Source organism: Equus asinus, chromosome 2 (assembly GCF_041296235.1).
Source record: "Equus asinus isolate D_3611 breed Donkey chromosome 2, EquAss-T2T_v2, whole genome shotgun sequence".
NCBI lineage: Eukaryota > Metazoa > Chordata > Mammalia > Perissodactyla > Equidae > Equus > Equus asinus.
This window is the reverse complement of record NC_091791.1, coordinates 29475351-29501761: the sequence shown is the minus strand read 5'-3', so window position 1 is coordinate 29501761 and position 26411 is coordinate 29475351. Positions and strand designations below refer to the sequence as shown.

General features: G+C 46.2%; 2 protein-coding genes and 1 long non-coding RNA gene across 22 annotated transcripts in view; 1 reads left to right on the top strand and 2 right to left on the bottom strand.

Annotated features, from left to right (window-relative positions):
• SEC31B (SEC31 homolog B, COPII coat complex component) overlaps positions 1 to 20111 on the bottom strand; it is a 90919-nt gene extending 70808 nt beyond the window's left edge. For 10 of the 20 annotated variants that reach the window (XR_011494403.1, XR_011494400.1, XR_011494402.1 and 7 more), the window contains exons 1-12: positions 18810 to 20111; positions 16381 to 16469; positions 16213 to 16299; positions 15767 to 15890; positions 8977 to 9172; positions 8678 to 8773; positions 7568 to 7711; positions 7057 to 7199; positions 6098 to 6197; positions 5805 to 5966; positions 4811 to 4945; positions 1684 to 1914 (exon numbers count right to left, since the gene is read on the bottom strand). Coding sequence is in view for 13 of the 20 variants with exons in the window: in XM_044752548.2 (XP_044608483.2) it covers positions 1684 to 1914; positions 4811 to 4945; positions 5805 to 5966; positions 6098 to 6197; positions 7057 to 7199; positions 7568 to 7711; positions 8678 to 8773; positions 8977 to 9172; positions 15767 to 15890; positions 16213 to 16299; positions 16381 to 16426 (1464 nt within the window). In the remaining 7 variants the exon portion in view is untranslated. Of the gene's footprint in view, positions 1 to 1683; positions 1915 to 4810; positions 4946 to 5804; positions 5967 to 6097; positions 6198 to 7056; positions 7200 to 7567; positions 7712 to 8677; positions 8774 to 8976; positions 9173 to 15766; positions 15891 to 16212; positions 16337 to 16380; positions 16470 to 18809 lie in introns of all 20 variants that reach the window. The other 10 variants (XM_070485260.1, XM_014865731.3, XM_014865735.3 and 7 more) reach the window with 10 other exon arrangements.
• Positions 16479 to 21485, top strand: LOC139040236 (uncharacterized). The gene is made up of 3 exons (XR_011494413.1): positions 16479 to 18095; positions 20105 to 20239; positions 20400 to 21485. It is a non-coding gene; the product is annotated as an uncharacterized lncRNA (long non-coding RNA).
• On the bottom strand, positions 21328 to 26148 carry NDUFB8 (NADH:ubiquinone oxidoreductase subunit B8). Its single transcript, XM_014865729.3, has 5 exons — positions 25832 to 26148; positions 25452 to 25578; positions 24061 to 24160; positions 23500 to 23655; positions 21328 to 21508 (listed from the first exon to the last, which is right to left on the bottom strand). Exons 1-5 carry the CDS (start codon positions 25914 to 25916, stop codon positions 21416 to 21418), a joined length of 561 nt encoding a protein of 186 aa, XP_014721215.1. The 5' UTR covers positions 25917 to 26148; the 3' UTR covers positions 21328 to 21415.
• Positions 26149 to 26411: the final 263 nt, after the last annotated feature.

Here is a 26411-nt window from a genome sequence, read left to right as displayed (position 1 = left end):
AAATCTGTTATCCTGGTAACTTGATAAGAGTAAAGTGTCAGCTATGTTTCTAGGCAACACTGCTTGTGACTGGTAAATTTGATCTAGACTGGAACTATCTAAACTATGATCCACGTGGACACCATGCTCTAGGCTTCCCTGATTGCAAGGACTCTTGTAATTGAACAGATCCCTTGCAGGGACTCTAGAAGCTATGCTTTTGGAGTTGGTACAAGAGATATTGCCCCTTGAGGGCGTAAGGCTTCTGGGCCAGGGCAACTTATGCACCTGCCTGATGTACATCTCATCTCCTTGCACCTGAGCTGTCATCTGGGGAACTGATGGAGAGAACTCTGAACTGCTGCAAGGACTCACAGAAGAGAACCACCTGATGCTGCCCTGCTGACAAGCTGTGGTTCCCGTCCCATATCCTTCTGAGGATACTGATGCCAAGAGAGCCTACAGTGGTCTTGTGATTCTAAATGTCTCATTGAAAAGACTGCTGGTGGAAGCTGCATGGATATAGTAAACAAAGTCAGCCTACCCACTCAGTGTTGCAGATCCTGACGGCTGAGCCTTCAAGAAGCCCTACCCTAATCTGGGTTAGCTGGCCTGGGCTCTTCATTTATCCTACACAGAACCATGAATTCTGACTACCATCTTTCTCATAGTCTCTCAGGGCTCCCTCCTTCTTCCACACTCTTCTTTTGGAGCTGTTCATCCACATTTAGCTTCAAGACCATCATGACGGACAGCTCTTAGGTAGCTTTTCGACCAGACTCCCCTCTGTCCTATGGGCACCGCTGCCTCCTTTGTTCAGCAAAGTAAAGGCCGAACTCCTGATGACTCCCTCTATTCCAGGACTATTACCTGTATCCTGCTTATAACAAAAGCATCATTTCTTACTCTTCCCACACCTTTTTCTAGCTTCACTCTATAGCTGATGATCTTTCTCAAATCCTTTTCTCTTTTCCAGATTCCTGGTGTCTACCTTCATAAAGTCCCACTATGTTTGAAGCAAAGACCCCCAAGTCCTTCTTAGACCACACAGGGACAGAGTTTGTCCTTCTTGTTTTATTCTTTCCTACAATCCCAAAGATTTGAATAATCCTCTCACTGCCTGTCCAATCAGTTATTTCTCTTTCTTCCTTCACTCCTCTCCTCTCATTTGCCCACTTCCTCTGACAAGTATAGCTCTCCTCCTGGTGTCATAAGCAACTTGAAATTAAATTAGCACTGGAACTGAAGCCATGCTTCCAGAGTAGAGCACTGAGTCCCACCACAATGACTTGCCTTGTGTGACTTGAAACAAACTCAAAGCCTTTTCATGACAATGTACCCTTCCAGCCAATCTTTTTCCCTTCTTCTCCTTTCCTACCACCTTATCTGCCCTTTGGCATGGTACTGTGAAAGCCTCCACCTTGGCTCTGGTAAAGTAGCCAGGACGTCGCCAAGAGTAGCAACAAAGGCAAAAGTCACTTGCACTCCTCAGGTTCCCTAGCTGTGAATGGTCTCTGAGCCTCTGGTAAAGGGTGAAGATTTTGTGTCTACAGGGTGGGTGTCATGTAGGAAAAAAACCTAATAGGGGTTAGAGCCTCTGAAGTCTGGGTCACAGTGTGGCCATGCATCTCCTGGAGTTGAAAGTGGTTGGAATACCCAGCTTTGGGGAAACACTTCTGAGTAGCCAGGCTTCAGGCTTCTTACTTTCAGGAACTGCCAGAGCATCTTTTCGCTTTGCAGTGATGCTCGTTGGACCTTGTTCTGACAATAATTCAGGAGATTTCCTGATCCCAGGGCCTCCTGCAGCTCAGCTGACCGCATCAGGAATTCAGATTCTGTGGTGACTTGACTGATGAAGACGAGGTGGAGGCAAGGCTGTGGCACCTGATGGGCCAGTGTGTTGAGCAGGCCAAAGGTAACCAGCTTCCCCCCAAACTGGTAAGGAAAAACAAGATGGGTAAAGGTCATACCTTCAAGTTAAAAATTAACACCAAGTCAGGATCACAGGAAAGGCTATCTATTGGTTGACCCTAGTATTGGAAATCAATAATAAGAGAACTCCTGGGGGTGGAATAGGATCAGGAATTGAGTACGGAATGTGTTCCTATACCAAAACCACCTCTGCATTTTTGGTGCTAAACTGCAGCACATGGTACTCATCTTCCCCTCACCTGCCCTGGTACCACCATTCTCCAAGTCACCCGGACTAAACACCTTGGCATTATCACAGACTCTTTAGCCAAGCAACAACAAAGCCTTATCTTGTTCAATGTCTCTTACGCAGGTCCCTTCCCTGTCCCATTCCCAGTGCTAGTACACCTAGATTACTGGAATAGGTTGCTAGCCTCTCGGTCTTCCTCCTCCAATCCAAGCCTTAGACTACCACCCTATACCTGCTGCTACTCAGGAGCTTATGTTTTCACAAGGCCACAGGAGAGAGCTTACGCTCCTCTGACTGTAATGCACAAAATCCTCCAAAATCAGGACCAGATCTGCCTCTCCAGCATTTCTCTCCAGGCTCATTTATGTGATCTCTCCACAGCCCCAAAGTGCCCGTGTCTGTGCCTTTACCCATCACAACACCCTCACCTGAGCATCCTCTTCACCAAATTAGGTACTTTATATAAAGCATCTGGCACAAAAGCAGACCTGAGCAAAGTTCCTTTACTCCAGCAGTACTCCCCGTTGGCTGCACACGAAAACCACCTGGGGAGCTATCCAAAGCCGCCAGGCTGTAGCCCAGACAATATATCAGAACCTCTGGGGGTGACACCAGGCATCAGTATTTTTTAAAGTTCTTCAGGTTATTCCAATTGCAGCGTGGTTGATAACCACTGCTTTACTCCCCCACCATTCACTACTTCCCTTCCTAAGACCCCCTCCTTAATGAACTTTCCCCGTCAGAATTCTTCTCTTGACTCCTATAGCACAAAATCTACACGAGATTAGTGCTAAATAAAACCATCTTAACTTCTGATTTGTATAGTACTTGATAGTTTTACAAAGTGCCAACATATATTCTTATTTGAGGTTCATGCCAACTCACTAACATAAGCTGAGCAGGTATCTCTATCCCTATTTTAGGGATAAGAATACTGAAGTCCTGAGGCAAGTTACTTGCCCAAGGTTACCTAGCCAATAAGTGACAGAGTTATAGTAGGAATTCAGGTCTCTTGACCTCAGAATTCTTAACCTCACTTCCTTTTCAGTGCACTGGTCTTACCTCCCTAATAAAACTACTGACTCTGAAAACAAGAACCTCTACTTTTATACATCCGTTTTTATCTTCTTTTTTGAGGAAGATTAGCCCTGAGCTAACATCTGCTACCAATCCTCCTCTTTTTGCTGAGGAAGACTGGCCCTGAGCTAACATCCGTGCCCATCTTCCTCTACTTTATATGTGGGATGCCTACCACAGCACGGCTTGCCAAGTAGTGCCACGTCTCTACCAGGGATCTGAACTGGGGAACTCCAGGCCGCCGAAGCAAAACGTGCACACTTAACTGCTGCGCCACTGGGCCGGCCCCATACACATCCATTTTTAATTCAAATCTAATATTTAAACCATTGAGCTAGGTGCTCTAGGGCCTTGCTACTCCTCACTCAGACCAGCAGCAAGGGCATCACCTGGGAACTTGTTGGACCAGCAGAATCTTTGGCCCTACCCGAGACCGAACAAACCAGAACCTGAATTTTAATAAGACCTCAGGTGATTTGTGTGCACATTAAAGTTTGGGAAGCACTGCTTTAGGGATAAAAATAACAAGAAGTCCCTATCCTCAAGGAGTCTATTACTTAGTGGGCTATCCAGACATGTATATGAATAACTTTAGTAGAGTTAGAATGTATTGGGGCTGGCTCCATGGCCGAGTGGTTAAGTTAGCGCGCTCCGCTGCGGTGGCCCAGGGTTCGGATCCTGGGCGTGGACATGGCACCGCTCGTCAGGCCACGTTGAGGCGGCGTCCCACATCCCACAACTAGAAGGACCTGCAACTAAGATATACAACTACGTACCGGGGTGGGGGCGGTTTGGGAAATAAAGCAGAAAAAAAAAAAAAAAAGGTTGGCAACAGCTGTTAGCCCAGGTGCCAATCCTTAAAAAAAAAAAGGAAGATTGGCAACAGTTATTAGCCTAGGTGCCAATCTTTAAAAAAAAAAAAGAATGTATCATTACAGGAGTATAAATCTGTGAGATTACGGAAGTGAGGGTACGTTTGACTTGGGTTGAAGATGGGCATCATGCAGGGAGTGGTATTTAAGTGAGGAACATTGAAAGGCTTCAGTATGATTCACTGGCCCAGGAGAGAAGGTGAAGGGTAGGGTACAGGCAGAGGCAGCAGAGTTGATGAATTATCTGTGGAACAGAAAGGTGTCATATGTAACCAGAGCATAGGGAACACATGAGGATAGAAACTTGAAAGGTAAATGGGGCCTTGTGTATATTTGGCCTTGAGCCTATAAGCCAATGAGGGTCAAAGGTTTTTAACAGAGGAGTGACAGGATGGAATCTGCATTTTCTTCCTTCCTGCTCTGTATTCTAACCCATACACTACCAGTCCAGACATGTAAGAGCGAAAGAAAAACTAGGTGGAACCTCAGGCTGTTCTCCATAACCAAGAAGTCTACAGCAATCAATTCCTTTTAGACGAGACTGGCGCAGCAGGCAGAGTGAAGGGGTAGTGAGGGAAGCTATCGTAACTCTCTGCTTGAGCGTTAAGTAGGACCTGATCTGAGACACAGGCAGCGGGAATAAACCTCCTACAGAACATAGCTCCATGCTGCGCACACAGTAGGCTTAACGAACACATAGACACACACACACTACACTTACAGCAAATGAAACTCCTGTTGGCCTTCTCATCCATTTGGGGGGTCTTTTCAAGGGAGGTATCAATGATGCTTGAGCTACTTGCTCTGGCACCTGCAATGGTGGGAGAGGCTGGCCTTTGCTGAAGGAAGAAGAGATCTGAGAGTAAAAGGACACCTGCATCACCAGCTGGAAGCGATGGTTTAGCCAGTAACTCTACCTACAAACTCCATTTTGGGAGGAATCCATGAGAGACTCAATTTGGCCCACGAAGGCAGGACTCCCATATTCTAGGAGATGGGGATGGGACTGCTAGTGAGGACAGAACTCTTGGGAAGTCTACTGCATCCAAGGTCTATAGAGTGTGATACAAAATGGATCTATAGGAGAAGGCGGTAAGACAGTTCATACTTCCAAAATAATGGTCCCAGCATGGAGTCCAGTGTCCCTGAAATACCACAGGGAACATCCAAAAATAAAATTTACAACAATATGGATGGACTTTGATGGTATTACGCTAAGTGAAATAAGTCAGATGGAGAAAGACAAATATAATTTCACTCATATGTGGAAGATAAACAAACAAACAAATGCACAGATACAGAGAACAGATTGGTAGTTACCCAAGGGGAAGGGGGTAGGATGAAATGGGTAAAGGGGGTCATTTGTACAGTGTAAGACGGAAATTCTGAGACTTTTGGTGGTGAACACAACGTAGTATATACAGAAGTTGAATTATAATGTACACCTGAAATCTATATAATGTTATAAACAATGTTACCTCAATTAAAAAAACGTAAATGAAAACATGGGGGAAAAAAAAAGAGTCCAGGTGAAGGTTTCCTTTGTATTGTGGCAGAAACTGACATCCTCCCAGGAAGATGGGCTACTCTCCCAAATCCAGGGCCCGGGCCTCCCAGTCTCCACTAGTCCCCACTTTTCCAAGGCCATATGTCCTCTCTGCCTCCAAACAGAGACAGCCCCTTCCCTCCAGCATTCTCCACCTAGCCCTTCAAACCTTGTCAGCTTGTCTCATCTGCTGGACGTCCCAGCTCCTACCCATCACAGAGTACAAACTGATCCAGCCGTCAAAGGAGGCAGCAGAGAACACTGGAGGGTCTCGAGGGCACCACTGGACATCAAAGCACCAGCTATTCTGTGTGGGTAGCTTATATACCACCTAACATGAGGGAACACAACCATTAAGGAAACTCTGACTTAGGTAAGGCAACCCAGAACACAGAGCTGCAGTCGGGATTCCTCTACCCGCTCATCTCCCTTCCCAGCAGGCCCATAGGAGGGCCAGCCTACCTCACTGCTCCCCAGGTTCCAGCATAAGATCTGATTATCTTTGGCACTACTGAGCAGCAGCTCAGCATCAGCCTGGCTCCATGACACTGACAAGATCCCCCTAAAAACGGAAGAAAGAGGAACTAACATTTGTTGAATGCCTATAAAAGGGTGCCTTATATATCTGGGATAAATCTCATCCCTATAAAATAAGCATTCCAATTTCATTTTACAAATGAGGAAAATGAGGCTTTGAAACATCGAGTAACTTTCAGCAGTCACAGCCAGAACCCAAGTCAAACCCCAGAGCCTGCGCACTACACACTCTACCACTCTGCCTCCCAAAAGTCACTGCAGGATGGCCTGCTTCTTTTTCCTGATAGTACAGTGGGGACTATGAATCAGGCAAACAACTATCCCTTTGGGTGCTTTTAGGCCGGGAGGGCAGTGAGGACCTAATTCTCACAAGTCTGCAAGGAGGTAATAAAGGCAAAATGGCCCTTTAGTCAGAAAGAACAGACCATGGGGCTGCTTTCTCAGCTGTCGACCCAAGAGCTACAGCTTCAGAGGCAGGCCTATTCACAGGATAGACAGGAGCCAAGGTTATTTTATTAAGAATAAGTCTTGGAGGAAGCAACTTTATCATCTAAAGAAATGAGCATTATCCTCAGATCAGAGCGTGGGCACTGTCCCAGGGGGACTAAACACTGGCTCCAATATTTCTCATGACCCCTTCCCCACTCACATCTCTAGAAGTTAGATGGAATCTCAGGCTCTTCTCCATAACTTCTGGGTCTAAAGGACTCTTCTTGGTTGGGGTTGGAGGTAGGACTGGGTGACTGTGTGTTCACTGGGATGGCTTTAAAGCCATAAAGGATGTTTGGTAACTAAAGTGAGGCATAACTGCCTCCTACCCAGGTCAGTTATGCACTCCCTTCCTCACCCTCCACCAAGGATGTGGATGGAGTTTGAGATGCTACCTGCTGTGGCTCTCCAGCACCTTCAGGGGTGAGGAGGCAAAACGCAAGTCCCACAGCTGAATCACTGGGAGATGATCATCTTCCGAGCACAGCACCAACTGGGTGGCTATGTCTGGGTGCCAGGCCAGTCCTGAGCAGTGCATCTGTGAACAAAGCAGACCCCAATGGGTGATGTAACCTGACTCTTTCGGTTATGAACCTTTTCTGCCCAGTTGTAAGGGGACTACTCTGAGGGTAGATTTTGGGTCTCTCCTATGTGACTCGGAACATCACAGCCATCAAGGAATAACTGATGACCCTGAATAAGTAAGGACCCTGAATAAACAGAGCCTCCAGATCAGCTCTGTTTAGCTTCCCTAAGCTTTCACTCTCAATAGGAAATCTGCTAAGGGGCTGAATCCACCTGGGCAACAACGAAAAGCAGAACCCTGGCCAGGGAAAGAGCAGTTCCAATGGCTACAAATGAGAGAGAAGCCAGAGTCCAAGCCTGAATTCTGCCTCCACGACTCACCCTTTTGCTGTGATCACTGACTTTGAGGATAGGTTCATTCTTCCTGAGGTCCCACACAACTGCCTTGCCGCTGGGGTGAGCAGAAGACAGAATGTGTTGAACTTGCCGGTTCCAAGAGAGTGCCCGGATGTCTTCTAGGGGCTGCTGAGGCAGGATGGGGTGGGAAGTGGAGGACAACTTGTCACCCCCTGAACCAAGAGACATCTGCTGTTCCACTGCTCCCAAGCACCCAGAGAAAGTCCAAGAGTAAACATGGGGCTTTCCAAACCAAGACAGTCTCAGAGAGCTAGGCGTTGAACTTTGCGGACAGGATCCTTTAGGGTACTGGTGTAAGAAGCTGAAAGAATGGCAGGCACACTTGGGTTTTACTCCTATCCCAAGGTGTTCCTGAGAGGACAGAGGCAAGATTTAAAAGCAGCCCTCTTGTCTATGACAAAGAGAGAGGGAGAGAAGGAGGAAGGTGAGGGAGGGAGGGAAACATAGACACCCAGGAAGCCCAGAGAGAGTGAGGCAGAAAGAAAAGCCATTGCTACTTTTAGGGCATCAGGTTCTAACAAATTCACACTTAACTTACCTCATGATACTGTAAGCATAAGATAGAGAAAAGCCAGGAAGCAAAAAGATGGGCCCAGTTACAGACTGACAGACAGGTACACTCAAGAGACAAAGATAACCCAGACCCCCAAATGCACGGGAGAACCAGACACAGAGCCAAGGCTGGCCCTCCGCACACAAAGGACAAGGGTATATCTGGGTGTCCTACTCTTGCCCCGTCTCCGCTGAGGCCAGAGCTCTACCTAACCCTGCCTAAGCTATACTATGACAAAGAGTATTCTCACTCCTCCACTCAATGTTTGTTACTCCTCACCCTTCTTCATTTTCCTTCCAGAAACTCCTAGGATGGTTAATGACCACAACCCTCCCCCCACCCTTACCCTTCCCTTAGTTCCTGCTATTATCTGGCCGGTAGCATGTTAGTCGGTGGAGCTTTACTGCCCTCCAGTGGTAAAGACTGAAATCTCCTGTGCTCTGGCTGTCTCCAGAACCCAAGACTTTCCCTGGGAAAATCAGCTGCACACTCTAAGCAGGCAGCCCTGAGAGCCTCCTCACCTGTGACTTGGATCCTGGGGTCAATGGCACACTCAGGTTATTCAAATCCCAAATGAAGATTTCAGAATCACTGGCCCCTGAGGCCAGGAGATTGCCCTGTATGAAGAATAGGCCTTTGGAGATACCCTCCCGGGAAGAGATGAGAGCAGCAAAGAGAGCCCCATTTGGGACTGCTACAGCCTCCCCCATAACAGCCTGGGGAAGGTTCAGAGTTACAAACTGGAGGTCACAAGTGAATGCTTCCATTCAGATCTGTTGCTCTATGGCTTGGCCATGTCTGACCAACTGAAATGCAGTACCTGGAAAGGATTAAAGTCGAGGGCTCTGACAGCCCCGGTGTGCTTCTGTCTCTGGGAAATCACAGGCTCCTTCCCCGATGACAGGATGTGGGTCACATTGTACAGAGTAAGCATGCCATTGTCCCCGCCGCCTGCAATAACCCCGGAGCCTTCCAGAAGCCCAGTGCCAAAGATCCCCCAGATCAGCTTGTGAAACCTACAAAGAGGAGGAACTGGCATCAGCACCAACTCAGGTCCCACAGCAGTAAGCAGAGGGTAGGTGTCTTTGTCAGCCTCTGCCGTTATGCAGGCATCCCCACCCCTAGCTGGGGCCTCCCCGTCTCCCTCATTTACCAGACACAGAACAGAGGTCTCCTCTGCCCCATCTTGCCCCTTCTCTGAATAAATATTCCATCTGTGTTATACCAGAAGCCAGGAGGCCATTGCCTTGGAGTTGTGTGGGGAGACTATTTTTAAAGTTACTATTATTGGGGTTATATAGCCCCAGTGATAAATACTTCGAATAGATTACTTCACTTAATCTTCACAACTCATCAACAACTAACACTTATTGAATACTTGCTATATACCAGGCACTGTTTAAGTGCTTTACATGGATTAGCTGATTTAATATTCAACAAGCCCATGAAGTATTATTATTAACTCTATTTTCAGGTAAGGAAACTGAGGCACAGAGAAGTTATGAAACTTCTGTAGGAAGTGGCAGAGTCAAGGTTCAAAGCCAGGCCCAAGTTATTTCAGAGCCAGAGTTCTTTTATTTTAAATTATTTTTATTTTAATTTTTATAGCAGTAACATTGGATTATAACATTATATAACTTTCAGATGTACATCATAATATATTTCGAATTCTGTGTAGATTACATCATGTTCACCACCCAAAGACTAATTATAGTCCATCACCACACACGTGTCCCTAATCACCCCTTTGCCCTCCTCTGTCCCCTCTTCCCCTCTAGTAACCATTAATCCAATCTATGTTGCCATGTGGTTTTCTGTCGTTTTTATCTTCTACTTATGAGTGAGGTCATATGGTATTTGACTTTCTCCTTCTGACTTATTTCACTTAGCATAATACCCTCAACGTCTACTCACGTTGTCATAGATAGCCGGATTTCATCATTTCTTATGAGAACCAGAGTTCTTAACCATCATAGAATGCTGTCTTCTATTTAGAGGAAGATCCAAACTCTTCTATACCTGACTCAAAGCAGGTTCCTGAGACCAACAATTGCCATCCCCTCTTCCCTCTCAAGGTGGAAGTGAGAAAAGACCCAAGGACCTCTCCAACTCATGCCTCTCCCGTGTGACTGGCCCACTGAGCTGCTACGTGGCTGCAATGGGCCAGCCCTAGAGACAGAGAGGCACAAAGAATAAACACACCACTTGGGAAACACTTTTCTGGCCTTTTGAGGATGCTTCTAACAAGACACTGCCAGTGTCTTGCAGAAAAGAAAAAGGTGGACCCTAGGCCCTCTGCAAAGCCTTAGGGAAAGCATGTGAAATCTCCAAAGCCTCATAGATGGTCTGTCCTCCATTTCACAGCTGCTAGCCAAGGATATTTCCACAGCCCTTCAGAGAAGCCAGATTTCACATCAAATGATTTCATTAGATCCCAACTGAAATGAAATGTTCCCACACCTTGGGACAGTCAGCAAAGAAATTGAGTGGGGTGACTGGGCAGGAACCTGTTTGGCCAGTCATTAGAGCAGAGCCAACCTGTCAGAAGTGAGGAGCTAAGCACCAGTTAGGACGTCAACATCTGAACAAAAGAGCAAAGCTGACACAAATGGTGGCTCTAAAGCTACTGTCAGAAAGGCTATGTTTTCTAAGGTTGCACTGATTTTAATGTGTTCAGAAAAATGTGGCAAAAGAATGTGTGTTCCATACTGGCTCAAGAGGTTGCCATGACATCCAGGGGCTAGAGCTCAGTGTGGGCAGAGGGCAAGTTAACGAGTAGCTAGAGAAGCCCATAATAGGTCACAGAGGAATTGGAGGAGGGTACGGCCAGTGAAAAACTCACATGGGAATGGTAGAAGCGGTCCAGTGACCTCAGTGTGGTCAGAACACATGACCCAGAGACCACAGTAAAAGGTACCTGAGACCTCAAGGGGGTGTCACCAAAGGGTTGAAGAAAAGGGCCCAGTTACTTTAGAGTGACCAAAATGCAGAACATAGGATGTGACGAAATGATTTTCTTTCGGTAAGCATGTATAAAGTACATTCCTATTGTTAATCACTAGTGAGGGTGAAGCTGGAGCCCAAATAGGACACGATGGCGAACACCTGGGAGAGTGGGTACAACTGGGATGAGTCAGGCAAGGAAGGGGACTTCACTATTCAGTGGGCTCAAGGAGTGTCAAGCATCTCTGCTCTGCAAATGGACAGGGAATACATAGGTAGCTCTGTGTGTGCATGCGTGTGCATGCGTGTGTGTGTAGAGAGAGTGCACAAGCATGTGAGCAAATGTGACAAACTCTTAACAGCTGAATCTAAGTGAAGGTATATGACTGTTCACTATAACATTGTGCAACTTTTCTATGTTTTAATATTTTTTAAATAAAAAGTTAAAAAACAAAAAAGATGGCCTTTGACCTGAAAATAGGAGCTAAGAGATTTAAGGAGGGTGTATAGGGAAAAGAGTTTGTATAGCAAGGTGGGAACTTTCAAAATATGAGAATACAGGTGGAAGTCTCTGATAAAGAGGTTCGCACGATAATGATGGCAATGATGGAGACCATACAGCCTCAGAGAATGATGGCTGGCACCTAAAGAAAACACTGGTTCTTTGATTCTCACCCAGACCTCGTGAAGCAGAATTTCTAGAGATAGGCCCTCAGAGTCTACATTTTTAACAAGAGCCCCCAGGTGATACTAACAAGCAGCCAGGGTTGAAAACCACTGTGCTACAGATACGTGAGAGTGCATACCGGCCTAGAACACCACAGGAAGAAGCTGAACTTCATCAAGATAAACCCAGCCCTAACAACCAGCTCATGGCTATGCTTCTGGCAAGAAAAGATAAGGCTGAAGAGAAGAAACTGAGATGTCTGAGACCTGAATGTAGCACCAACTAAGCTCCTCTGAGGCCAAGCTTCAGCTACCTTATGATTAGGAATATGTGCTGTATAAATTCTTGCTTCCATGATTTATGTACTTCTCTGTTTTGGATTTTGCTTTTATTTGCTTAGTAAGTTTCTTTTTGAAAAATCCCAACCTCACGCTAGTGAACTAAAGTGAAATAGAGTTTGCCCACATCCAGGCCAAAAGAGCTGAGAAAATCTAAGTTTCCTAAAAGTCAAACAGCACGCTGAAGGTAGTGCTCCCAACTGGGGAATGAAGGCAGTGGAGTGGAGCAATAGCTGTCCAAGAGGAGAACTACTTTTCTGAATGCCTAGTATGCACCAGCCTATTATGTGCCTACTATGCATCCCGAGTTTACAGTGGAGAAAACAGGGTCAAAGAAGTTATGTGCCCAAGAGGGCAGAAGATGGCAGAGCCGGGATTTGAACCCAGGTCTGTCTAATAACAAAGCCCATACTCTCTCTACTCTGATCTTGATGTCTCCAGAGAGAGAAGGCAAGTCTTGGAAACAGAAAAACTAAGAGAAGTACACAAAGTGATCTTTTTCTGCTTGGTGTTCTTCCTTCACAGGCACTCAAAGAGAGGTCACAGTGCTCCCCAAGTAGCTAGCTAGAACTGAGATAAAGATACTGAAAGATAGATCACCTACTTTCTCCATGTTACTAGAAGATGAGTCATATAGAGGTTACAGAGGCCACTCAGAGATGTAGAACCTCAGTGTAGATGGAGGATGGAGTGTAGCAAATTACACACTGGTCTCTGACATCAATTCAGCTACAGCAGCTACGTCCTCAGTTCAAAAGTCAATACATAAACAATGTATTATTCTCCCAGAAACCCTTCTTCTTGAGCGAGATTCATCTAACACACCAAACATCGCTTGCTTCAGTGCACATGCTAATCCATATTGATTCTGATTGCATCCAGTGGCATTTATCCTTGCACTTTCTCTAGACTATTGATAGCTTGAGGCTGTCCCTTACCTACACCCACACCAGTGTTTCACAACATTTCCCCTTTCAGTCAGGTATTTCTAAGTAGGTATTTCTCTGACGCATCACGGATTGCGGATAAGAGGATCTTCAGGATTCAGATGTGGTTGGGGCATGGGTCTGGTGAAAAGGGCAGGCAAAGGAAGGGGGAAGATTGTGAAAAGTCTATGTGTAATAATACAGAGACACAGGGAGGAGTTAAGAAAAAAGGAAAAAAGAAGGAGACTAAGCTAGAAAAAGAAAGGGAATAAGAAACTGAACATAAGGCCTGAATTTGGAGCTCAGTACGTTCTTAGAAGTCATCTTGTACAACCTCTTCTTTATTCATAAGTGAGGAAACCTAAGACCACTGATGGAACTCAACTTGCTCAAAGTCACATAGCTTTAGCCAAGGCTGCAACCCAACACAACTGTGCTTTCCACTAAACCACACAGAAGGTGAAAAAAAGAAAAGAAAAGAAAGAGGGAAGCATAAAGCAAAGGATGGGTAGCCCTCTATCTACCCTGATCATCTTGGTCAATAGTTTGTGATGCAACCTAACCCAGACTGGAACAAAAAGAAGTGGCTGTCTTAGACCCTGAAGTGTCTAAGATGATTTCTTCAGAAAGATCCCAACACAACTATGTCAGAGGGAATCCCTTAGGTCTTTGGGACTGAGAAGCAATCTGTGGACACAATTATAGAGGTGGGAAAAAGATAGCCGGGATGAAATACTATCGATAGTGTTGACTGTAGTATTTATTTGGGTTATAGATCCCAAATCCCTGCAGGGTGGAGCAGGGTATGAGGTGAATTTCACAATTCCTGAATTTAGTACCAACGTTTCAAAAACGGTCCCTTCACCTACTTGGCTGCAAAACAAACAGATCATCACCCCTGAAAAGCTCTTAAGGCACTAAGACTAACTGAAGACTAACTATAACTAACTGAAGTGGTGGACATGAATGCTTAGTTTGTTACCCCCTAAGTTTCTAATATCACTCATTCATTCAACAAATATTTGTTAAGCACCTAATGCCAGGCACTGTTCTAGGTACTAGAGATACAGCAGTGAACAAAAGAAACAAAAATCTCTGTCCATATGGATTTTAGGATTCAGTTTTAAGATTTCTTAAGCAATTATACTGCCTCTTTCTTAGGGACTGTTAGCCCTAAGGAGTCACTACTGTGCTGAAGCTGCTGCTTGGCTGGTCAAGGATAAGAGCCCTTGGCCTCTTTTCTTATCTCCAGGAGTATAAACATTATTGAATTAGCTCACTCCTTTCAGGGGCCCTTTCTGAAATGCTTGCTTAAAGGCTAAGAATATCCCATTGTTATTCGTAAACCCTCCAGTGCCTGCTCTTCAAAAGGTACAGGTACTGGAAATACAAAGAGATGTAAAAAACCTGCAAAATAAGGGATACCATCATAAAGTGATACAGGGGCTCAAGAAAGGGAGAACAAGAACTAACTTTTCATTATTAGGTTAAACCATGAAAAGAAAGAAGAGGTACTTCTGTCTAATCTCTTAGATGGATCAAACAATGCACAAGAGGGTGGAAAGCAGACCAATCTCTAAAATGGGATGGGCAAGATAATTCTCTGGGCTATAAGAAAAAGATTAATATTTTTAATCTAAAAAGTTATAGAAATTGCATTTTGTTACTAGTACAGTAATATATGCATATTATTTACATTTAATCTATAACAAGTATAGTGAATATTCATTTTTCCTGATGGTCCAAATTTGAAGACCATTGCTTCTGACCATAAGCCTTATCTTTACAAAACCTATAAAAGAGCCGTTGAATAATGAAAAGAAGGTGGATTTTGGAGTCCGACAGGCCTAGACTTAAATCCTAGCTTCTCACAGTTTTGGCTCTCTCCTATGCAAAATGGGAATAATAGTATTTATTGCTTAGGCTCATTCGGAAGAATAAATAAAACAGGCGGAACCCTTAGCATAGTGGCTGGTATGTATACATGTGCCCATTAAATGCTAGTAGCCAGCCCTGTAAGCCTGCCAGAGCCAGGAAATCCATGAGTACCCAATCAGTGCCTAAGAGCAATGAGGAAAGAATCACTCGTTCGCCTCCCACTGGCAGAAAAGGGAGATGTTGTGCAAGGCTGTTATCCTCACACGAACCAAGTGAGGAAATAGCCAATGGTTCTAGGTTCAGAGAGAAATCAGGTACCTACGGGTCCAGGCTTCTGTGAGTCATTTCTATCACATGATTCTGCCCGACACTGCTGCTGCTGCTGACCAGAAAGGTGGGAGTGGGTGTTTTTTGTGGGTTTGTTTTTTTTTTTTGAGGAAGATTAGCCCTGAGCTAACATCTGCTGCCAATCCTCTTCTTTTTGCTGAGGAAGACTGGCCCTGACCTAACATCTCTGCCCATCTTCCTCTAATTTTATATGTGGGATGCCTACCACAGCATGGCTTGACAAGTGGTGCATAGGTCCGCACCTGGGATCCAAACTGGCAAACCCCGGGTGGCTGAAGCAGAACATGCAAACTTAACTGTGGCGCCAACGGGCCAGCCCTAGGAGTGGGTGTTTTTAAAATCCTTTTGCAAAATAAACCCAGAGTTAACTTCTCTCCAACTTGGTGAAGGCCTTTCTCCTCTCACTTGTCTCCTCATGAGCCCTGAGAAGCACACACCACTCCCAGGATTCCCCATCAGGGTCTACGTCAGGATCTGCCCTGCTACCCATCAACAGTTCAGACACAGTACCTGCTTGAGGCAGAAAGGACTCCCTTGCGTTTCAAGTCCAAAGAGGGGTCCCTGAAATCAACCTCAAAGATTTCCAATGTGCCATTTGTGCTAAAGGAGGCATCAAGCTGCTGGGCAGATGTTCCTAGGCACAGGAAAAGTCAGGAAGAGGCAGCATATGAGCAACAATATATGCATGGATTTGGGGTATAAATGATTAGGGAGGGGAGAAGAGGAAGAACAGGTGAGGACTACGTATACTGTTTCTCAAATGGTTAAGTCCAAAGCAAGCACGAGGTGCCTAGCTTGAGCCATAGTTCAAGGCTGCCCCAGGTACCAAAAACACTTAACATCTGTTTGCTTTTGCCAACCCCACCTTTCCATGACTCTGAAGCTCAATAAAGAATTCTGGATAGTACTAAGTTTCCCACTCAACCTATGTGCTTCCATTGGATCCTATTACATACCTGTGGCCAGATACACAGGGTACTGGCTGGCTGGGCTCCACACTTGGACAGCTGACCGCTCAAGTTCCTTCAGCTTCATGGTCTGTCCTGTAGGTGGCAGAAAACTGACATGGCCCTCAGCCCACTAAAATAGAAATCAGCAAGCTTAAGGGCAGATCCAGGGAGCACCTGTGGACAGATCTTGTTTCTCTCTCTCCATCATGGGATCGGGCATTTCAGGGCAACACGGGGTGACAAATACATGACCATCTGTAGATCTGTAAGGACAATTCATTTCCCCAATTATTGAAATCTAATGCTTTAAACCCTAAAAGATATTAAACTACACTGGTTGCCACATGCCGACTGGTGACGATAACCTCAAACCAGACAATCTCTCAGTGATCTTATCCATTCCCTTGACTTTAAATATCATGCATATCCTAATGACTTCAGATTTACATCTCCAAGACAAATCTCTCCTTTGAGCTCCAAGTTCTTATATACAACTGCTAATCAAATATTTTGACTTGGATAGAGCAAAGATACCTAAAAGTTAGTCTGTCTAAAATGGAATTCTCTATTCCACCATCTCCTCCCCCCACATCTGTTCTTCCTCCAGTTTTCTTCATCTCAGTAAATGGTACCACTATCTACCCAATTGCACAACCCAGAAACCTGAAAATCACCCTTGATCTCTCCTTCCCTTTATTCGCTTCTAATCTGTCATTAAGTATTCTAGATTTTATCTCCAAAATATATATTAATCTGTCTACTTTCCTCTATCTCCACCCTCACCACTGTATTTGAAGATACCATCACCTCTCATCTGGATTACTGCAATTATCTTCCTTGGTTATCTCCCTGCTACTCATACCATCGCCCAATTCACTCTCTACATAGCAGCACAAGTGAGCTTCTAAAATCAAAAATAGGATCTTAGCATTCCTTGCTTAAAATCTTTCAACAGCTTCTATCACACTCAGAATAAAAATCTAACCCCTTATTATGGCCCTGCTCAAAAGCTCCAGCCTACTGCTTCAACCTCATCTCTCGCTACTTCCCCCTTATTCATTGTGCCCCAGCCGCATTAGCCTTTATTTCCTCTCCTGACTTTTTCCCACCTTAGCGCTTCTGTAAATTGTTTCCTACACTTTGAATGCTCCGTCTTTCATTCTCAGCATGACTGGCTCCTTATCACATCTTCTGAGCTCAGCTTCTCACCTCCTCAGAGAGGTGAACCACCCAATCAGAAACAGCCTCCATTTTTTTCTTCATAGCAATTTATAATTATATATTTATTTACATTTACATTGTTGGTCTCCACTAATAAGTAAACTCCTTAAGACCTAGCACTGTGCCTTCTTTGTTCACCATGTTATAACCAGTGCCAGAACAACGTCTGGCACATAATAAGCGCTTGATAGTATTTATTAAATGAATGCAGACATCCATTTTTACTCTGTGGTTTCCAATCCAATTCTAATGCATATTCAAGATGCCATCCCAACAAGCTAGCAAAGCCGCAGAAAAGTTAAACAAAAAATTAACACTGAACTTGAGGGAGGAAACTTGGGACCCACAGTGACCTGCTTGAGCAAGCCACAGTCAGGTTAGTCCCAACCTACAAAAACAGGAGGTAGTATCACTTAATCTCTAACGCACTTTCCTGTGCGAAGAAACTTTCAGGCTGTCAATTCAGCCAAGACTTCCAAGGGCCCTCTGAACTCTTGAGGCTATGTCAGGTATCGTCTGACAGACTACACATCATGCTATAGTCACCAGTGCCACCTGCTGGTCAAAGCCATTTTCAGGTTTCTGGGGAAAGATCCCTTAAAAGCAGGAGCTTCGAGTAGTGCGTTTGACGTGCACATCTCATTTAATTCTCACAACAGTTCTATGCAGTAAGTACTATTATCATCCCCACTTTACAGAGAAGAAAACTGGCTAGGCCGAGACGTGAACCCCAAATCGGCCTCCAGAGCCCAGTGCTTTTAACCGTTATACTAGTCTAAACCAAACTAAACTCCAGAACGTGTTTAAACCTCTGACAGTCTAGAAATTGGGAAGATGGGCTTTTAAACTAGTTTGTTCAGAGACATCTGTTCACAAAAGGGCGCCCGCTGGGGTGAGAATGGCGGGCGGGGGAGGGGGGCGCTGAACGGGGGAGAGCTGTGACCCTGCAACCCGAGCGGGACAGGCTCTGGCAGGGCTGGAGGCGGCCCGCTCCCTTGGCGGCCCCGGCCCTTCGGAGGGCGGTGAGCACGGCTTCTCTCCGGCCCTGCCCCAGCGCGGCGCGCCGGGCTCCTGCCGACAGGCCTCCCCGCCCCGCAGGTCGCAGAGACTCGGTGCGGGCTCCGGGCCCAGAGCGGCTGCGAAGGCGCTAGGGCAGCGCTGAGGAGACACCCTGGGCGGGCTGAGGGACCCGGGCGCGGCGGGGACAGCGGAGCCGGGTCCAATCCGAGGGCGGGGACAGCGGGGGGTCTGAGGGGCTCACTGGCCGGGGCGCGGCGCAGGCGCGGGCCGGGGTCCCCGGGGAGGGCGCGCTCCCTGCGGCGCGCTCGGGTCCCAGCACGGCCTCGACTCTCAGGGGGCCCAGTCAGACCGGGAAAACCAACCTGTGCGGAGAGCCCAGGTCAGGGGTCAAGTGCGGCGGAACGGGAGCGAGTCCTGCCCGAAGGGCTTTTGGGTTCAGCTGGGCGCTGTGGACGGCGGCTGCGGAGGGCCAAAAGCGGTCCTGGCCCGCAGGGCACCCCTCGCCCAGCGCGCCGCGAAGCGCCAGGCGGAGGACCCGGCTGACCCACGGAGAAGATATAATAAGATTATACAGAGCTTTTAATCGGGCCTCCCCCACCGTCCTGTGATTGCGCACTTACGGCGCAGTGGGTCAGATCCTGCGACCATAAAGTTCTGGTCTATTCAATTTGAGCCAGGTTCCAAGGGCAGCTTCTGAAAAGGGAAAATACTAACTCATCATCTACTTATTGGAGAAGACCTGGCCCTAGCTCCAGGAGCAATCAGTAGATTCCTACTTGAAAAGGTAAAAAGCAATCGAGGTCATTAATAGCCGTGAGTGATGCACTGCAGCCCAGCAACAACTGGTGCCCCAAAACTGTTGGTTGAACTAATAAACAGATATAGGTGTGTGGAGGTTGAGGCTCCTGTAGACCAGGGGCTTCCTGAAAGGTTTCAGGGACAGGAGATGGGTGTTGTATCTTGAAGCTGCAAGACAGGTGACGTTCCACAAGAAGGGGCTCAATCGGCTAGTAGGCAACCTGACATTTCCCATGCCATGAAGAGGCTATGGTTGGGAGACTGGGCTGGATACAGACCGTGGAATACCAATTCAACTCCGCAGATAATTGGGAGGTACTGAAAATTATGGGTAGAAATGCAATAAGATAAAGATTGTATTTTGAGACTAGCAACATGGGTCCTCTTGAAGAGAGAACAGAGCTGGAGGCAGGACTCAAATTAGGAGACTAATAGAACAATCAGTTACCAGGTGATGCAGGCCTGGATTAAATCGGTGGCAGTGACTGTAAAGGAAACCTGGACAGGCTCTTGTGACTAGTAAAGGTTAAGCACTTGGAGGGAGAGGTGAAAAGAGGATTATATTTTTTCTGTTGAGGGAATTAATGGCATTTCTAAATAAGTGTTCTGTAGGCAGCTGAAGATCTTAGACCTAAGTTATTTGATTGAATACTTTCATTTAATGCAGTTATTTCCGTCTGATATACCTCCAAACATAGTGAGCCAGTTATGACAGGGCTCCCCAAGTCACTGAGAAACAACTCTAGATTTCCTGACTTGGGAGTTCTGAAGTCAGGAAAGAAGACAATTTAGGGCATTGTCTGTGCCTGCCCACTCACTATGTACTAAGTACTCAGTAAATATTTCTTGAACTTCTTAGCACAACAGTGGATGAGACCTGAGGGGAAGTAAACAGCGTTGAATACTGAACCTCAGGCAGCAACTCAAATTAGGGAATGAGGCAGAAGTGTCACAGATGGAGTGCTCCAAAAGACATCTGAACCAAAGGCATAAGGTCAGTTTCAAGCAGGACATGATTTTAAAAAATAAAAAGTGCATTCTTTCAACTCACACATCTCTTAGAAATTCTTTTCACCTTGTTTTGTAACTGCCAGTCTCCTCTTCTATATAACTACTAGAAGGCAATTTTATCTTGTTCAATTTTATATTCCCAGGACCTATAAGGCACACAGATGTTGGTGAAATAAATGACTATCAAGTGCTATAGAGGACAGAGAATGAAGACAGTGGAGAGCTTCAAAGAGCGGCATTTTAGTAGAAGTACCCACTTCTCTTACAAGTCTCTTTCACTACCTGGGCAACCACTAAAGAACCCGTATCTAACTTGAATGGAATTGCTTCTATAGGTCAGGTTGAATATATGCTTTTTTATGGCACAGGTTTTCAGGTGATGATTGTAATTTAAGAAAATGTCCCCAAAGGGACGAAAAGGAAATGAGTTGGTTTACTTAAATACAGATACACTGAGATAGACCCTCAAAAACATGATTTTCTGCTTTCTAAGGCTATTTGAGGTGCCTGAATAAATCAAGGTAACAAAAGCCATGCACAAGTTCAGAATAACTCATTGAACTGTCTCTAATTCATAAATATACGTATTGTCAACTAAAAGAAGCCAGGATTTAGAAGTTGCTTGGAATAAGGAATACATATTCTTAAAACAAATAACATTAGAGGCAGTCACAGCCCTGGCCAGTCAAGAAACACCTATTTATCCCATAATATACTGGAAACATGTTAAGAGTACAATTTTGTTTTTAAACTAACCACTATAAAATGGTTTTTTATGGGAAATAAATCTTGTTCCAACTTGGGAAATCAGGAACATATCTTCCTTCTTCAGCCACGTAAATGGGAAAAGGAGCTACCCTTACCACCTGCCGCACAACTGGAACCCTCAACTGCTCAACTGCCTTCACAGTCCTGGCAAAATGAACATCTTCTTGTGCTTAACTCCCTCTGCCCTCCTGGCCTTCCGGTCTCCGACGGGCGGAGAGGGTGGGGACAGACAGCAGGCAGAACAAAAGGAAAAGGACAAGGTTCCTCACAGCAGTGGCTATTCCTGTGGAAATGAGGCACAGATACCACAGCACTAAGTTTTATTAGGGATTTCATTAAGGTTAAATCTCTAGAAATGAGAGTCGGGGGGCACAAAGCCCATGAAGCTTCCTCAGATCTCATAGTGAACCACCGGCTCAGGCTCTTTAGTGGGATCACCGCCTCGTTCCAGGTACAGATTATTGTAAGGATACTGCTTTGGCCCCTAAGGAAAAAACACAGGTCAGCAAGAACAGCATACATCCAGCCAATACCTAGCTACCCCCAACTCGGAGTTAACAATCACACACGGTAAATGGGTACATGGTAGCCTCTAGTCAGATCCAGCTGGGCTAGAATGGCATGAACAGCACTCCTCGTCCCTGCTCAGCCCAAGGCAGAGAGAAAGCCTAGATTGTAAGAGAAGTGGTGCCTACATTTTGTGTGTGTGTGTGTGTGTGTGTGTGTGTGTGTGTGTGTGTGTGTGTGTGTGAGACAGAGAGAGAAGCCACGCTTTCTAAAGGAGATGATGCATCCATCCCTCTCTCGGGGTTGAGACAGACTCAATCTCCTTAAAATCACCCAGCCTCTAATGGTTCCACCACTAAAGTGGCCCAGCAAATGAGGTGTGCAGGAGCAGTGGTGGAAGAAAGCACAGAGGAGACACAGCTGGGATGTGCTTTAGGGGCTGCTGGCTTTACCAACAAACAGCTGTCAGAGAACACAGCTCAAGGGGAGGAGAAAAGGGTGATGTGCTTACAGAACTGAAAAATGGAAGAATCACACTGTTTCTTGCTCTCCTGAAGTGAAGTTAGCGCTCACACCAGCCCTAAGTGCACTCTCCAGCCTAGGGCCCCTGGGACTTGGTAGGAAGGCTTGTGTCAGTGCACATACACATACCAGCTACCATCGGGACACTGACTATCTCTGCAGAGGTAGCACTGAGCAGCCAACTGCAAACACAGCAGCCTCCCTGCTTTCAGTTCCTTTCCTTACCATATATCCTGCAGACTACTCCCAGATTAATCTTCCTAAAAACCTAGCCTTCGTTATGTCATTCTCCTGTTCAAAAGCCCAACATGGCTCCCTGCTGCCCAGAGACAGACTAAGTCACCACTATACCCCAATCCCTAGCACGCTCTGCACCTGGTATATAGTAGGGGCCTCATAGATATTTGTTGAATTAATGCGTTACTCTACCATCAAGTCCAAATCCCTTAGCCATGCAATGAAAGCTGCCCAACCTGACTGACTGACTCGCCTCACAATATTTTTTAACACAGCAATTTCCACACCTGATCTCCCGGGACATCAGAATTACCTGGGGACTTGTTAAATATTGATTCTAGAACCCCACTGTGGAGCTACTGAATTAGGTTCTCCAGGAAGTGGTGCCCAGGAACCCGAAATTTTTAGCAGCTCTCCAGGCAACCAGTGCAGCTGGTTATCTAGGAACTATTTTATATGCTTATTCCACTCCAGCTAACTCACTTTCCTTTTCCTTCCTTCCTCCTGTCTTCTCTTGCCCCAAATATTATCTCCAACTTCTCCCCTCAATCCAAAGCCTATGTATTTTTTTTAGTATCTAGCATAACCCTTCTCCTTAACACCTCATACCCCTTAGAACATACATTCACTACACACACACACATATATACACACACACAAAAACTGCCAAATTCCCGTATCTGTTCAAATGTTCCTCATGTCATTTATCCGAATCTTCTTCTTATCTAAATTAAACTTCCTTAAAGCTAGACAGTATATTTTCTATGTCCTTTACATTCTCCAAAATATAACCGTCTATGCTTGTAGTAAACACTTAATTGCTTCCAGTACCCTACAGGAAATAAATGTCCTTCATACCTCCAACAAAGGATAAAGTTTCAGCTCTGGATTCCTTGATTCTGCCTTGAAAGATCACTTGCTGAAATATAATTGGTAAGTAGAGTCCCCAAACAGCAACGCTAGAGACTAGGTGGCTTCCATGTTCATTCCTCACCTAGTCCTAAAGTGCTTCTTTTCATTCAGACTGATCCAAGATGTAGGCATGGAGCAGTGCTCTGGTACTTGTGCCAGGCCAGTGCGTAAGGCCCTCTCCAGGCCTTACCAAGAAGCCAAGCTTGGTATTGGCTGGATCCCTATTCCAGAGATTTCATTCCTCCAGGAAATGGGGCTAAGTAAATGTGCCTAAGAGAGCACTTCTCAGATACTCACCACGGGCTGGTAGGTGGGGTAAGTGTCCCCAACCCAAAACATGAAGATCATGAAGGCCACAAAGCCGAAGAGATGCTTACACATGAGATTCCAAGAAACAGGCGTGGGAGACGTGTCCACACGGTTCCTGATATACATGTCTAGGTCCCAGTGCATCTGAGGCAGAAAGGCAGATAACTGTCACATACTACTCCTCCCAAAAAGGCAGGTAGTCCAGAGTGATCACAGCCTGATACAAGGCTTGACAAAGGCATCCTACTGCCCTGGGCAATATTCTGGCCCACAGGACTGGATGCTGGCTTATGTCTACGTCCTGCTGATCAGAGACAGCTCAATCATGGAAGTTCACAACTTTCACAATACAGAGCTTTGATGATTCCCAAAAGTCCCATTCCACGTGCCACAAATGGAACCTCAGATCTCAGATCACCAGACCTTGCTTCCTTGCTCAGAACACCTTATTATTACTTGGACAGAGAAGTGCCATTTGAGTTAAAGAAAGAATCCTCAGGAAGACATTAGGGAGAAGGAAGAAAAGTCAAATGGGTATGGTTCTCTCACCGGTTCACCCCAGTTCAGCCTCAGATCTGGGTGGTCCCAGTCATACCATGGATCCCTCTCCTGCTGTGAGCGGTCAGGGAGCTTCGGGTAGTCGCCATACCTGGGAGACAGGAAGAACTTCTAGAAGAGGCTCTGAGCAGCCTCACTCAGACAATTCACTCTCCTCATGTCAGAGATGAGAAGCCAAATGATAGAGACAACTGCTTCCTCTAAGGACGAAGGAACTGACTTTCAAATCAAAATCTCAAGTTCTCGTCACTAAGCATAGAACTAACCACAGAGGTCCAAATGGTAATTAAAAGTTCATGTCAAACTCTGAAACATAACATATACAAGCTTTTCTTACCTTTTTTGAACAAAAAAAGTCACAAAAGGTTATAATGTTAGAGCTGGAAGGGAATTTAGGACATCAATCACTCTGATTCCCTCATTAGACAGAAAATGAAACTGAAGTTTAGGGTCTGAACCCAAGGTCACCCAGCTAATTGGAATAAAAACAAAAAGGGTACAGATTAGAAAAGTATTGTTTTCATAGCAACTGTGTTCCTCAACAACCAAGTTGGTATACATCTCCATGTCTCAAACACCCCAAGGGAATTCTTGCTAAACTGGGTTTTCACCAACAAATCCAGGTTCAACTTACACAGACTGCTACCAAGGCTGCTCTTGTCCACAACTCAATAAAACACAGGAAATGATGACAACTGGACATATGTCACAGAAGATGATTGGAAAACAAGAAAAATACGGGCTGCTGAAACCACGATTGAAAGAGTGATGCTAGGACAGAAAATGGGGGTGATCACGGTAATCAGCTCAGATAATTAACCATAGGGATTTTATGTGGCTGGCGGGGCCGGGCAGAGCATGGCTAACATCAATTGGAGTAAGGAACTTGGCTGTTAATCTACTTAACAGTTGCTCCGATTTCCACAGCCCTAACAGCAAACATACTTTTTAAAGAAAGATATACACACATATATAGAGTACTACATCTACAAATAAGGTTCTCATGACAGGAGTCCAGCTCCAGCCTGGTCACGTGCCTGAATGACAGCACCTGAGCCCAGCAGATGCTCGATCTAAATGAAACCTTGCGCTCGGGATGGAGCCAAGGAAGGTTCCTGCTATTCAGGGGTCCTCAAGGGAGCTATTAAAACCTCGGCTTCCTCATTTGAGGAAACAGCCTGAGCCAAGGAGAAAATTGAAATCCTCTTGACTGCAGCTGCTCACCAATCCCCTCCCATCTCCCTCCACCGAGAAAAGCAACCACTCCATTGACTCTGAGGGGTCACGAGAAGGTTCGGGGGAAAGGGTCAGAGTCGAGCCACCAAACCCAGCCGGCCTTCTCCCATCACTACCAAGGTGCGAACAGACCCTCTCTATCTCACCCCATGCCATCATCCGGGTATGGCTCATAGTCTTCCACCCGCATGTTATACTTCTTGGCAGCGGCCGCCCGTTCTTCTGGGGTCTTGGGATAGGGTCCCGGGAGCATATCCTTGGTAATGTGGGAGGCTGGAGGACATACCAGAGCAGGTCGTAAGCGACCCCGTTCCTCCTGCCACCCTGACGGCATCAGGCTGCAGTGGCTGCGGAGGCCGGAGCCCGAGACCTCGCAGGACCACGAGACCCTCCACCCCCTCTTCTGGACATACCAACTTCACCTCCGCCCCCTGCCCGGACACGGCCGCCGTGGTATCCATGACATCCACCCTGCCCCTGACACACCAAACCTCAGGCATCCCCTTCCCACACTGTTCTCGCGGACCTGTCCGTGCACCCAACGGCACCACGTTCCGGGCTGCCCTTTGCAGCCATCGGACTCCCAGGACCCCGGCCCTGGCCGCCGCCATCTTCACCTTCTTTCAGTTTCACCCCGCACATGCGCAAAGGCCTTGTCACGGCGGCTGAGCCGGGCCAAACGCGACCAGGCAGCCGATAAAGAAGAAAGTCCTAAGGGTTCAACAAGGGCGGGGCTTGCACGGCGTGGGGAAACCAAAGGGTAGATGAGCGGGTGGATAGAGGCAGAGTGGGAAAACGGGAAGGAAAAAAACCAAGCTACTCACTACTTTGATATTTCAGACTGTCGTGTCCCTTTTCTCCCTCGGCTGACGTAGACGCATGCAGGGATGATGGGGACTCGGAACCTGAGCATCTCAGGCGGACAGGTGACCCATCTTCTCCAGGAGCAGTACAAATGAAATGAGCCTGTCTTAACTTCTTCTCTGACTGCTTTCCTTTTTCCTCTCCTTCACTGGCACTTCCTCCTTCCATCCCCAAACGTGATTATCCTTCAGATTCAGTCCTTGGTCTTGCTTGTTTTGGTTCTCTTCGCCAAATTGGTTGAT